The sequence below is a fragment of the Dama dama genome, chromosome 18 (assembly GCF_033118175.1).
Source record: "Dama dama isolate Ldn47 chromosome 18, ASM3311817v1, whole genome shotgun sequence".
NCBI lineage: Eukaryota > Metazoa > Chordata > Mammalia > Artiodactyla > Cervidae > Dama > Dama dama.
Genome location: NC_083698.1, coordinates 67478465 through 67490933, shown reverse-complemented (window position 1 = coordinate 67490933; position 12469 = coordinate 67478465). Strand labels below are relative to the sequence as shown.

The following is a 12469-nucleotide window of genomic DNA, read 5'->3' as shown; positions in this document are numbered from 1 at the left end:
TATAAGAAACTTCTTTTGGGAATGATAGAGATCAGAAAACCAAATGTACAGCAACCGTTACCAAGGGAACAAGGGGTAATGTTAGTCACAAGGTCAGGAGACAATCCATATCTCAAGAAAGGGGAAGGAGATTAAGCTGTTTTGTCCTAAGGAGAATGTTTACTAAAGGAGACTCATGCTTGCCTCACACAATGACCTCAGTCCCTGGGAGCAGTGTGCTGTTCCGCTTGAAGAGGGACAAAGGACTCATGAGAGACAGCATGTAGGATCCTCCCGTCAAACATTCCCTGACACTCCCCCATTATCAACATCTCTCACAAGAGTGGTACATTTGCTAGGATTGATGAACTTCCACTGACACATTATTATCACCTGAAGTCCATAGTCACCGCAGCCTTCATTCTTGGCGCTTGTGATATTTTAATACACACTGTAGTGCTGAACTCACTATCTTTTGAACACCCATCCTACCTCTCATCTACCCAACGTAGACTCCAAAATACTCGCTTTCTCAGTCTTTGAGATTGGTCCTAGAGTGTGAGGGTTATTCATTCCCCACAAGAATGCTCACCAACAGAATCTCACAACTGAGGGTGTTCTCAATTAGCTAGATACTCTGTGGGCATCTATCAGGCTTTCTCCAGTCACCCAGTGCTTTCTTGGTGGCTTCATAAACTAAATTATTACAGAGGCAGGAACAGAAGTTCTCTTGTATGAACTCAGCAACACGAAACTCCCCTTCATCAAAACTGGTCTGGCTACATTTAAGTTTACCAGCAGAAGTTACCAATAATCCTAAGTAATTCATAGAGAAAAATCTCCCTGGGTGTACTAGTCACCCATCTGGTGGGTGGTTGACTACATTAGACCCCTGCATCATGAAAGATGACTTATCCTCACAGGAACCTCTAACTAAGGATTTCCCTTTCCTCCTCACTACATTGCTGCCAGTTACATCATCAGTGGAATGTAACTGAATGCCTTATTCACTGCATGACATCTTAAACAGTATTACTCTTGACTAAGGAACTCAATTTATCACAAAAAGAAATAAGGCACTGGTTGAATTTAAATGATTCACTGGCCTTGTCATATTTACAGAATGCTAGAATGGCCTATTGATGATTCAGCTATGGCTCAGTGTTGTCCTAAAGAGTGTGGCACATGCTCTGAACTGGTGACCAATAAATACTTTCCCCTGTAGCCAGAATGCATGGTCTAAAAAGTACGGGGGGAAGTGGAAGTGAGGCCCCTCACTGTTTTTGTTACACTTGAGAAAATTTTTACTTCCTCCCCAGCCACCTTGAGCTTTGCTCATTTAGAGGTTAAGGGAGAAATGCTGCCACCAGACGACATAACAATGGTCCCACTGAACTGGAAGCTGAACTGATGATGTAATCTGGGGCTCCTTATGACTCTGGAGAAACAAGGCAAGAAAGAATTATTCCAAATAGGCTGGGATGATAGATCCTAAATGTGAAGGGCAAGAGGATTGGCGCTCTACCAAGCTGGGGAAAAGGAGCATTTCTAGAACTGGGAGTATCTTTTGGACACCTCCTAACATTGCTCCCAGTGGCATAAAATTCATAGAATAGTGTAGTAGCTGCACAAGGCAGAACCGCTAACAGTTTAGTTTTTTTGTTGTTGTTTTTTAAGATTTAAGTGTATTTATTTCACTGTGTTGGGTCTTTGTTGTTGTGAGGGGCTACTCTCTGGTTGCGGTGTGCGGGCTGCTCATTGCCATGGCTCTGCTTGTCTCAGGGCACAGACTCTCGGGCACGTGGGCTTCAGCAGTTGGGGCTCCCAGGCTCTAGAGCACAGGCTCAGTTGTTGTGGCCCATGGGCTTATTAGTTTCTCCTTGTCATATGAGAGCTTCCCTGATCAGGGATCAAACCCGTGTCTCCTGCACCGGCAGGCAGATTCGTTACCACTGAGCCCCCAGGGAAGCCCCAAGGGAAGCTTAGATCTTTTAGGAACAAAACTTGGGGTTCCACCAGGTGAAGGCTTCCCTCGTGGCTCAGACAGTGAAAGAATCTGGAATACAGGAGACCTGGGTTTGATCCCTGGGTCAGGAAGAGCCCCTGGAAAGGGAATGGCAACCCACTCGGTATTCTGGCCTGGAGAATTCCATGACAGAGGAGCCTGGTGGGCTACAGTCCACGGGATCACAAAGAGTCGGACACAGTTGAGCAACTAACACACACACACACACACACACACACACACCCCAGGTAATAAATTCCTACGGGCTGAGGGCAAGGGAACTTGAAATATTTTTAAGAGATAAATATGATAATGATAACATTTAATTGATAAAAATGATAACATTTAACACAAAAGGGTGTGACAAGAGCCAAATATATTAACCTGCATTTCTGAGTCAGGAGTGATTGACAGTCTAATTGGAACAAATATTTCATTTCCCAAGTATCCTAGGGCTGCATTCCATAAGACACTAAGACTTCTTTCTCATAAGAAGCTAGTCTTTTGCTTTCTTTTTACCCACTATAATTCTGAATATACTTCTAAGTCTTTTAGAATATTGTACATTTTTTTAACATACAAATTCTGGGGACCAGAACTATAAACTCCATGAGGAGCTATAGCTTAATCTCAACAATGCTTGCTATATTCAAATGACTGAATAAATGAATAGCTGGAATGAGTGAATGAATGAACAGATGAAAAGAATGTGGACTATGGAGTTAAATAAACCTGGATTCAAATCCCCATTCTGAAACTTCATATTGTCTGACCCAAGGAAAGGTACTGAACCTCTTGGGTCTCTATTGTAAAGCCAGGATAACAATTTCCACTTTACAAAGATATTAAAAATCTATATTATATTAGAAAGTAAGTTCCACGAGAGTGGGGGCTTAAACAAATCTGTTGAATGAATTAATGAACTTGAGGTCCTATCTTCAATGTGTCAATATTTGCATCTTTCCAATTGGACTTTTCATTTGTCTGCTTTTTATTACTTTATTGAAGCTTTCATAAGGATACCACATGTCCCTATTGGTATTGTTTTCCTCTCTAGCTGTGGCCTATTTATTTATTTTAACTGCTTTAGAACAAAAAACTATTTAGCTAGATTGTTAGTAAACTAGGTAGCCAGGATTGTTAGATAAAGCAGGAGTAAGCAGGCTCTGCGTGGAGAAGCTTCAATAGATTTTGTTTGGAGTAAATTTCATGCTTAGTAGTTAATGTGACATTTAATTTACTGCTCAGATTTTGTGTGTGTGTGTGTGTGTTTTATCTTCATTTTTAACTGGCCTTTGAATAAATTTGCTGAAAGGGTAACTTTAAGACATAAATGATGATTGAAATATTTTAATACTTGAAAACAATGTCCATTAGATTCTAATGACTATAGATTGTTAAAAAAAAAATTCAAGTCAACAACATTTGTAGAAATTAGGCCATCTATTTGCTCAAGCCAAAAAAATTAATCTCTCTCAGGAATGTTACTTCATTTCAGATAAAATATGATTAGCAAGGGAATTAGATTAATCAAAATTTCTGATCACATACTTAAACATCTCTAAGGAGAACAAAGATATTTATAACATATTTTTACTGACTTCACAATTAGAAATTATATAATTAGTGTTCCCATCTGTATCTTTTTATAAATAATAAAAGTTTAGAAGTAGATGTAAGTTAACAAAGGACTCACAATAGAAATACAGAAATTGAATAATAATGACCTCTATGTGAGGGACTGAAAGTTTATTTACCTTGGCCAGATTTCTCCACCAAATCCATAATGCTGATGTCCTTTGCCCATGACTCTAGGAGGTTCACATTTCGGCCTGTGTTCCTCAGGGAGCGAAATGGGCATTATCCCTCCATATTCCCTTTCAGCGCCCCATGGAAGCCTACATCGTTGGAGTGACTGTCTTAATTTCTGATACCTGCATAAAAAGAGAGATTTTTGAAACATTAATGGCTTCAGAGTGGAATGCTATGTGTCCTTCCCGCACCCAAATTTATGTATTTAAATCCTAATGTCCAATGTGATGATATAAAAAGGTGGGATCTTCTGGAAGTGACTAGGTCAGGAGGAGCCGTCATGAATGGGACTAATGCTCTTGTAAGAGAGATTCCAGAGAGCTTGTTAGCACTTCTATAATGCAGAAGTGAGCTAGAGTGAGAAGGACCTTGTTAGAAATACAAATTCTCAGGCTCCATCCAGATCCAGGAATCAGAATTGGGGGGTGTGGTGAGGTGTTGAGCCCTATAATCTGTTTTTCTTTAATTTATTTTTTAATTGGAGGACAATTGCTTTACCATGCTGCATTGGTTTCTGCCATACAACAGTGTGATTCAGTCACAATTATATATATATATATATCCCCTCCCTCCTGAGCCTCCCTCTCCTCTCCCCATCCCACCCCTTTAAGCTGTAATCTGTTTTAAACAAGCCCTCCAGATGATTCTTTTGCATGCTAAGCTTTAGAAGTACTGCCTTATTCAACAAATTACCTTCCATAGAAAATAGTTCTCCAATTGTTCCACCCTTTACAACTATACCATTCTGTAGGTTGAAGACATGGAAATTTCCTAAATTGGCTTAAAAACTGGTAATTCAGGAGAAGGCAATGGCAACCCACTCCAGTATTCTTGCCCGGAGAATCCCATGGACAGAGGAGCCTGGTGGGCTACAGTCCATGAGGCCTCAAGAGTCAAGACACAACTTAGTGACTAAACCACCACTTAGACGGGTTAGCTGAGAACTGGAGCCACCTAGAAGTTAAGTGGGGGGTTGGACGGGGGTGCAGGGTTCTGTCTGGGGGAGACAGTAGCCTTGGACTGACTGGGGCAGGGAGCTGCCAGAGACGCTGCTCAAGAAGTTGTTCCTGACCGGAGAAAGAGCAAGTTCAGATGTAGGCTTAGAAAAACAGGTAACTTGACCAAAGGCAGCAGATCAAGCCAGCCCAACTGGTTCATGAATGTAGTTTAATTAAATGAATCCGGATGGGAACAGAAATAGATGAAGGGACCACAGAGTGACTGGAAGAGTGGAGAGGGCTCAGCAGGGTCTGGCTGACCTCACCCGAAGCCTAGGCAAGGAATCTGGGGCCAGGCAGAGAAGGGCCGTAAAGGCAACTGGGAAGTAGTTTGGGGAAGTCTTGGAAGGCAATCTGACTTCTCTTCGGAGGGTGTTTTGAGGTGGTTGGGTTAGCAGCCAAAAGAAATGGGGTTGAAAATGGAATTGGGGCCTCCATACCCTTGGTGTCGGCCCAGCAAATATTTCTTAGTTGCCACTGGCCTGAAGAAGCTATGTTGTAAACTCTTTCATTCCTTTGATTGTGTACTTTATACCTTTCTTCCCCCCCCCACCCCCGCCCCGTTTCTTAATAAATGCTTTTGAAAAATGTGAAAAAAAAAAAAACCAAACTGGTAGTTCAGAGGACTTTCTCTGCTCTTTCTCAACAAGGGAGTGAAGGGCAAGGACACATATTCACTGTTGTGAAAATGCTTCATAGGAAGTACTCAATGGATGTCTGTGAAATGAATTGCATGCCTGAGTGAATGAAAAAGGCCAAAGAGACTGATTTGTTTCCTGGACTGCTTCTTATGACACAATATGAAAACTTTAGGCTAGGGAGAAGCCCTCACAAAACTCTTAATCTGGCTAAAGACCTGTGTCCTAATTAATTAGGAAGGAGTTCATGTCTTCCAGTTTCCACTAATGGCAGTCAATTATTTAGACTAACCATCCCACTAAAAATACATTAAAATGCTGGAAAAAGAGCTTTGGGGTTGGTGACCATGTGGAGGTGGCGGCAGGGGGGAGAGTGGGGCCCTCAGACTTCATGGAAGTTCAGTGCCCCAATCCACATACCTTGCCCTATGCACCTCTTCCACCTGGCTGTTGTTAAGTTATATCCTCTTATAATAAAGCAGTAATCTGTCACCAAGAAATGAACAGCACAATGTTCTAGAGAACAAAGAACAATGATTCATCACAGTTTCCACAGCACAACAAAGAGGACAGGTCATTGCAGACAGACTCTGGCACACTCACCACGGAATCCCCAGGATATGGCACTGTGCCTTGCAAATATATGCTCAATAAATACTGACTAGGTGGTTTTCCTTGAGAGCAGACAGTGACATGATAATTTCAGAAAGGGGACCCATTGAACTTTGGGTCAAATTTTCTTGGAGAAGTTGAATTCTATTTTTATTTGACTGTTTCGATTTTCCTTGAGCAAACAATACAAAATGTTGAAAAGAAAAGCATCTTCTTAAAGGCGACTCATTGTTAACAAGACAGAAAGAGACACCAGGGTTCCATAAGAGGGGAAACAGGAATCCGGGAAGGTCAGCAAGCACAGAAGCCACTTTGGCCCTTCAGTCAGTTCAGTTCAGTTCAGTCGCTCAGTCGTGTCCGACTCTTTGCGACCCCATGAATCGCAGCACGCCAGGCCTCCCTGTCCATCACCAACTCCTGGAGTCTACCCAAACCCATGTCCATCGAGTCGGTGATGCCATCCAGCCATCTCATCCTCTGTCGTCCCCTTCTCCTCCTGCCCCCAATCCCTCCCAGCATCAGGGTCTTTTCCAATGAGTCAACTCTTCACATGAGGTGGCCAAAGTACTGGAGTTTCAGCTTCAGCATCAGTCCTTCCAATGAACACCCAGGACTGATCTCCTTTAGGATGGACTGGTTGGATCTCCTTGCAGTCCAAGGGACTCTCAAGAGTCTTCTCCAACACCATAGTTCAAAAGCATCAATTTTTCAGCACTCAGCTTTCTTCACAAGACAGTGCTAATTCTGGCAGATTTCATTTTTGCTTTAAGGGCATTGCAGGGGGACAAGCACAGAAATCAGCCAGGTGAGGAATCTAAAGGAAGCCATCCCTACCGTAAACTGGGACCCTAAAAGACTGCCCTCTCATGTTAAAGGTGAGTCAGGAAAAACCAGCTCCCTCATTTTCTCCCCAAATTTGCACTTGCCCATGACTTGAACTTGAATTTAAGTGGTCAGAGATAGAGAGCATACCCCCTATTCATATATATGCAAGACCAACAGGATCCCCTTCTGGAGGAAGGATTCTTAGGTGAATCACTTGTCTAGGATGAGTTCTAAAGGATGAGTAGGACTTTTCTGGGTGCAAGAGAGGGAGGACCCTAAGCAGGGGCAATATCATGGAAGAAGGCCTAGAGAGTTGAAAGGTTATGGAATTGAAAATTCCTGACAGTGTTGGCTCCAGAATCCTTCTTGGGGAAGACTTGCTTGTTTGATCAAGTATTTTGTTAGGCCACTTGGAGAAGTGACAGAGACTCTGCAAGTACAGGTGTTGATAAGGACTCAAGCAACCCAAGATTTATTAAGCTGCTCAGCAGTGGAAGGGATTTGCTGTTTCACTCTTGAGAGAGGAAGATGAGGGGAAAGGGAAGTAGAGGGAGAGGAAGAAAAGAGGCCAGCAGGATGCTAAGGGATCATAGTGAGTGGAAGCCATTGGGGGAACTCTGATGGTAGCTAGGATAAAGAACTTTTAAATACAGAAGCTATGGCTTATAAGGGACTTTTAGTTATATATTATATGGTATGATGTGATTCTTCCTTCAGACCCTTACCTGATCAGTGAAATTTACCAGGCTCACAAATGCTCTATGTAGATGAGGTCTTTGGAGGCAACTAAAAAATGACTGTTTCACATCTGGGTCAAAATGTTGTTGAACAGAAGCAGAATATGTGGAGCCGGGTACCCAAAGTCAGTTATGGTCATCTCCACCCCATCCTGGGGATTTTGGTACATTTTGAGGAAGGCTTTGGGTTACCAGAATGTATGGAATAAAGATTTGAGTGGAACTTAGCTGAATCTTAAGGGCTGAAAAGACAGCTGAATTTTAGGCTATATCAGAAGAGCTGATACAGAATATTGAAATTTGAGGCACAGTAGAGAAGAGCTACTTGAGAGGGGAAGCAAGAGAGGAAGATAAGGGTAACACCCTGCATGATCTCACAGACCCTTTGGATGATACCTTCTGAGCAATGGGGACCCAGTTAGAAACATGGGAAGGGAACTCAGAGATAACAGATGTGGACAGTAGAGCTTCTTTCTTCTCTGCACCCATGCACTGGTTTAGTGTCAACCTCCTGCACAAATTTGCTGAAAGAACTAACTCTTGGGACTGTCATACAATGGAATATATTATCTCAAAGTCACTACATAGGGGTTGGCAAACTATGACCCACAGGCCAAATCCAACCTACTGCTGTTTTTGGAAGTAAAATTTTATTGGAATACAGCCATGACCATTCATTTCTATACTGGCTACTGTCTATGACTGTTTTCCTGCTACAACAGCAGAGCTGAGTAGTTTGACAGAGACTGAAAGTGAAAAAAGTGAGAGTGTGTCTGATTCTTTGCAACCCCATGGACGCCTGCCAGGCTCCTCTGTCCATGGAATTCTCTAGGCAAGCCAGGGTCTCCTGCATTGTAGGCAGATTCCTTACCATCTTAGCCACAGAGAAGCCCTTGACAGAGACTATAGAGCCTTAAGTATTCACTATCTGGTCCTTTAAGGAAGAAGTCTGCCACCCCCTACACCAGCTAGTCAAGGAGAATCTGGTGTCCACTGATTGGGGATACTGGAGAAGGGATGCAGGTATTCTGTTCTCAGACCTCTGAGGTATGATCTATGACTATAATCAATAGACACAGTGTGGGGGCATGACAAGTGAAAAATATTTAAATACATTTGATTAATGGCAACCTAAGCTTTAATATCTAAGTTTTTAAAAGTTACATTTAAATTAGATGAGTCAATTTCTCAGCATCTGACCCTAATATATTACACTAGCCTAGGAAGATGAGCCAGTAGAATATGTTAATCAATCATTTGGGTTGGCATTCATCTAAAACCAGTAAGTTGCAGGAAACCATTTAAAACAAAAGGCAAAGCACAAAGAAGTCATATTTCTCTTTCACTGTAGGGTCTCATATCCCTACCCCTTAGCTTTAATATTAACAGAATTTATAGAAGGAACTAATTAAATGAAATATTAAAGTTTCAGTATTAAATAATTTTATAGCTTAAATAATACATGTCTCCTAGGCAAATAACAATAAGTTATTAGTGCTGAAATCTGCAGCCACATAAAATTAATGTTTACTTGTTTAAGAGAAAGATATGTTTCCTGTAGATGAACCAATATCTTTCTTTGGAGTCACTTTACAGGATTTTGATTTGGGGGGCTGAATTTAGCCAATAACAATTGGAAGGCATGATTAAAGGAAAGGCTAGAACAAACATATGCTTATTTTTTGACAGGAAGCTAACAGTTAAAAACAAAACAAAAACAAACCCCCAAACCACAGGAATCAGAAAGCAATGGGATGAACACAGAAATAAAATGGAACTTGTAATTAAATCTTAAGCAATTCTCAAGACACTTCCTTAATTGATGTTTATCTTCCTAACGGACTAGGAAGGAGATGTCAGCTGAATGGAAAAAGGAGGTAGGCATCTGTGGTTTTGAGTATCTGTACCTGCCACTGTTAAATTTTCAATGGAAAAAACACAAAAGAATGTCATTCACTTATTAATACTTTTTAAGGAGATCAAGTAATTATACATAATAGTGACTAATATAATTGTCCCAAAACATACCAGTGAAGAAAGTAACTGATGTACAAACATTAATTTGCCCTTGGTCACTGGATAAACTAGACCATAATCCTGGTGTTCATGTTGTTTTCAGTGCTTTCTGCTAGCCCAGTGATTCTCAAAACAAGTTGAAAAATTACTAAAAATGCAGATCCCCTAGATCTAACCCAGACCCAGTGAGTCAGAGTGTCTACAGATAGAGCTTGAGTGTGGGCTAAGACACTTTAGTGGCGCCCAACTCCTTGCGACCCTTTGGACTGGAGCTTGCTGGGCTCCTCTGTCCAAGAGATTCTCTGGACAAGACTACTGGAGTGAGTTGATGGGTTGCCATTTCCTTCTTCAGGGGATCTTCCTGACTCAGGGATCAAACCCTGTCTACTGCATCTCCTGCATTGCAGGTGGATTCTTTACCACTGAGCCACAGGGGAAGCCCAAAGACAGAGCTTGGGAATCTATTTTCAGAACACTTGTCATGTTATTTTGATGTGCCGAGTTACCAGACTAGTGGCGGGTAACAACTGAGTTAGACTGTGCTGCCTATTCTGGAAAGAAAAAAAAAAATAGCTGGATGAGAGGAAACAATTTTTTGTCTTTGTTTAAATTGCCGAGTTAGTTCAAAATACATTATAATATTTAAAAAGCCATCCCTTTACATACAGCCACACTTAGAAAATTAAGCTGCTGAGAGCTAATACATTACGACTTGTATTCATCCTTACCATTATGAACAGTAATCCCTAAAAGCCAGCAGATTTTTGTTCTTCATTGTTTTGTTCTGTTTTTGAGATACCTTGAGGTTTGAGTTGGGAGCCATATACCCTGAACCTGGTTTGGAAGAAGTAAGCCCCAGTGTGGATAGGGTAGAGTTACCAATGTTGCCCTGATGACATGTTCTAGAGAAGTTGAGGAATACTACTGAGAGAAAAGAGAACTTCTATTTCTGTAAGCTGCCCAGCCACTATTTAAAAGGGAGTTAAATGGGAGGGGGAGGTTCTGAGAATACATGATCATCCTGGTTTTCCCATTTGGGGACTAGGAAAGGAAAAACTTCACATGGAATAAAGTGAAAAGCAAATTTTATTTATTAGGAACTAGGAACATGGTTGTACCTAGATACTGCTTCAAATAACACCTTAATATATTTATAGGTAGTTGAGTACATGCTGTGTTTAATTTTGTAGTCAGTTAAAGAAACTATACACAAAAACATATTAATGACCCAGATAACCACGATGGTGTGATCGCTCACCTAAAGCCAGACATCCTGGAGTCTGAAGTCAAGTGGGCCTTAGGAAGTATCACTACAAACAAAGCTAGTGGAGGTGATGGAATTCCAGCTGAGCTATTTCAAATCCTAAAAGATGATGCTGTGAAAGTGCTGCACTCAATATGCCAGCAAATTTGGAAACCAGCCATGGCCACAGGACTGGAAAAGGTCAGTTTTCATTCCAATCCCAAAGAAGGGCATTGCCAAAGAATGTTCAAACTACCTCACTATTGCACATATTTCACATGCTAGCAAGGTAATGCTCAAAATTCTCCAAGTTAAGCTTCAGCAGTACATGAACTGAGAACTCCCAGATGTTCAAGTTGGATTTAGAAAAGTCAGAAGAACCAGAGATCAAATTGCCAACATCCCCTGGATCACAGAAAAATCAAGAGAATTCCAGAAAAATATCTAGTTCTGCTTTATTGACTATGCTAAAGCCTTTGACTGTGTGGATCACAACAAACTGGAAAATTCTTAAAAAGATGGGAAAAGAAGACCACCTTACCAGCCTCCTGTGAAACCAGTATGCAGGTCAAGAAGCAACAGTTAGAATCAGACATGGAACAATGGACTGGTTCCAAATTGGGAAAGGAGTACATCAAGGCTGTATATTTTCACCTTGTTATATGCAGAGTACATCATGAGAAATGCCGGGCTGGATGAAGCACAAGCTAGAATCAAGATTGCTGGGAGAAATATCAATAACCTCAAATATGCAGATGACACCACCCTTGTGTCAGAAAGCAAAGAGGAACCAAAGAGCCTCTTGATAAAGGTGAAAGAGGAAAATGAAAAAGCTGGCTTAAAACTCAACCTTCAGAAAACTAAGGTCATGGCATCTGGCCCCATCACTTCATGGCAAACAGATGGGGAAACAATGGAAACAGAGACAGACTTTATTTTCTTGGGCTCCAAAATCACTGCAGATGGTGACTGCAGCCATTAAATTAAAAGACGCTTGCTCCTTGGAAGAAAAGTTATGACCAACCTAGACAGCATATTAAAAAGCAGAGACATTACTTTGCCAACAAAGGTCTGTCTAATCAAAACTATGGTTTTTCCAGTAGTCACGTATGGATGTAAGCATTGGACCATCAGAAGGCTGAACATTGAAGAACTGATGCTTTGGAACTGTGGTGTTGGAGAAGACTCTTGAGAGTCCTGTGGACTGCAAGATCAAACCAGTCAATCCTAAAGGAAATCAACCCTGAATATTCATTGGAGGGACTGACGCTGAAGCTCCAATACTTTGGTCACCTGATGCAAAAAGCCTATGCATAAGAAAAAACCCTAATGCTGGCAAAGACTGAAGGCAGGAGGAGAAGGGGATGACAGAGGATGAGATGGTTGGTTGGCATCACCGACTCAATGGATATGAGTCTGAGCAAGCTCCAGGAGATCGTGAAGGACAGGGAAGCATGATGTGCTGTAGTCCATGGGGTCTCAGAGTCAGACATGAATGAGTGACTGAAACACAGCAATGAAAAGCAATATTTTCTCTGACGTTCACAAGGCTTCCCTGGTGGTTCAGTGGTAAAGCATCTGCCTGCCAATTCAGAAGACACAGG

The 12469-nt window shown here is 41.6% G+C and overlaps 1 protein-coding gene and 1 long non-coding RNA gene across 25 annotated transcripts in view; one reads left to right on the top strand and one right to left on the bottom strand.

The window, feature by feature from the left end:
• The window catches only part of LOC133072355 (uncharacterized), a 446833-nt gene that overhangs the window by 46048 nt on the left and 388316 nt on the right, over nucleotides 1-12469 (top strand). The gene's annotated exons all lie outside the window — the stretch shown is intronic.
• Nucleotides 1-12469, bottom strand: part of SPMIP4 (sperm microtubule inner protein 4) — a 41918-nt gene that overhangs the window by 27778 nt on the left and 1671 nt on the right. The window contains exon 3 of one of the 2 annotated variants that reach the window (XM_061165500.1): nucleotides 3742-3918. The exons of the other annotated variant lie outside the window; for it this stretch is intronic. Coding sequence (XP_061021483.1) covers nucleotides 3742-3918 — 177 coding nt within the window. The remainder of the gene's footprint in view (nucleotides 1-3741; nucleotides 3919-12469) is intronic. 2 annotated transcript variants of the gene reach the window in all.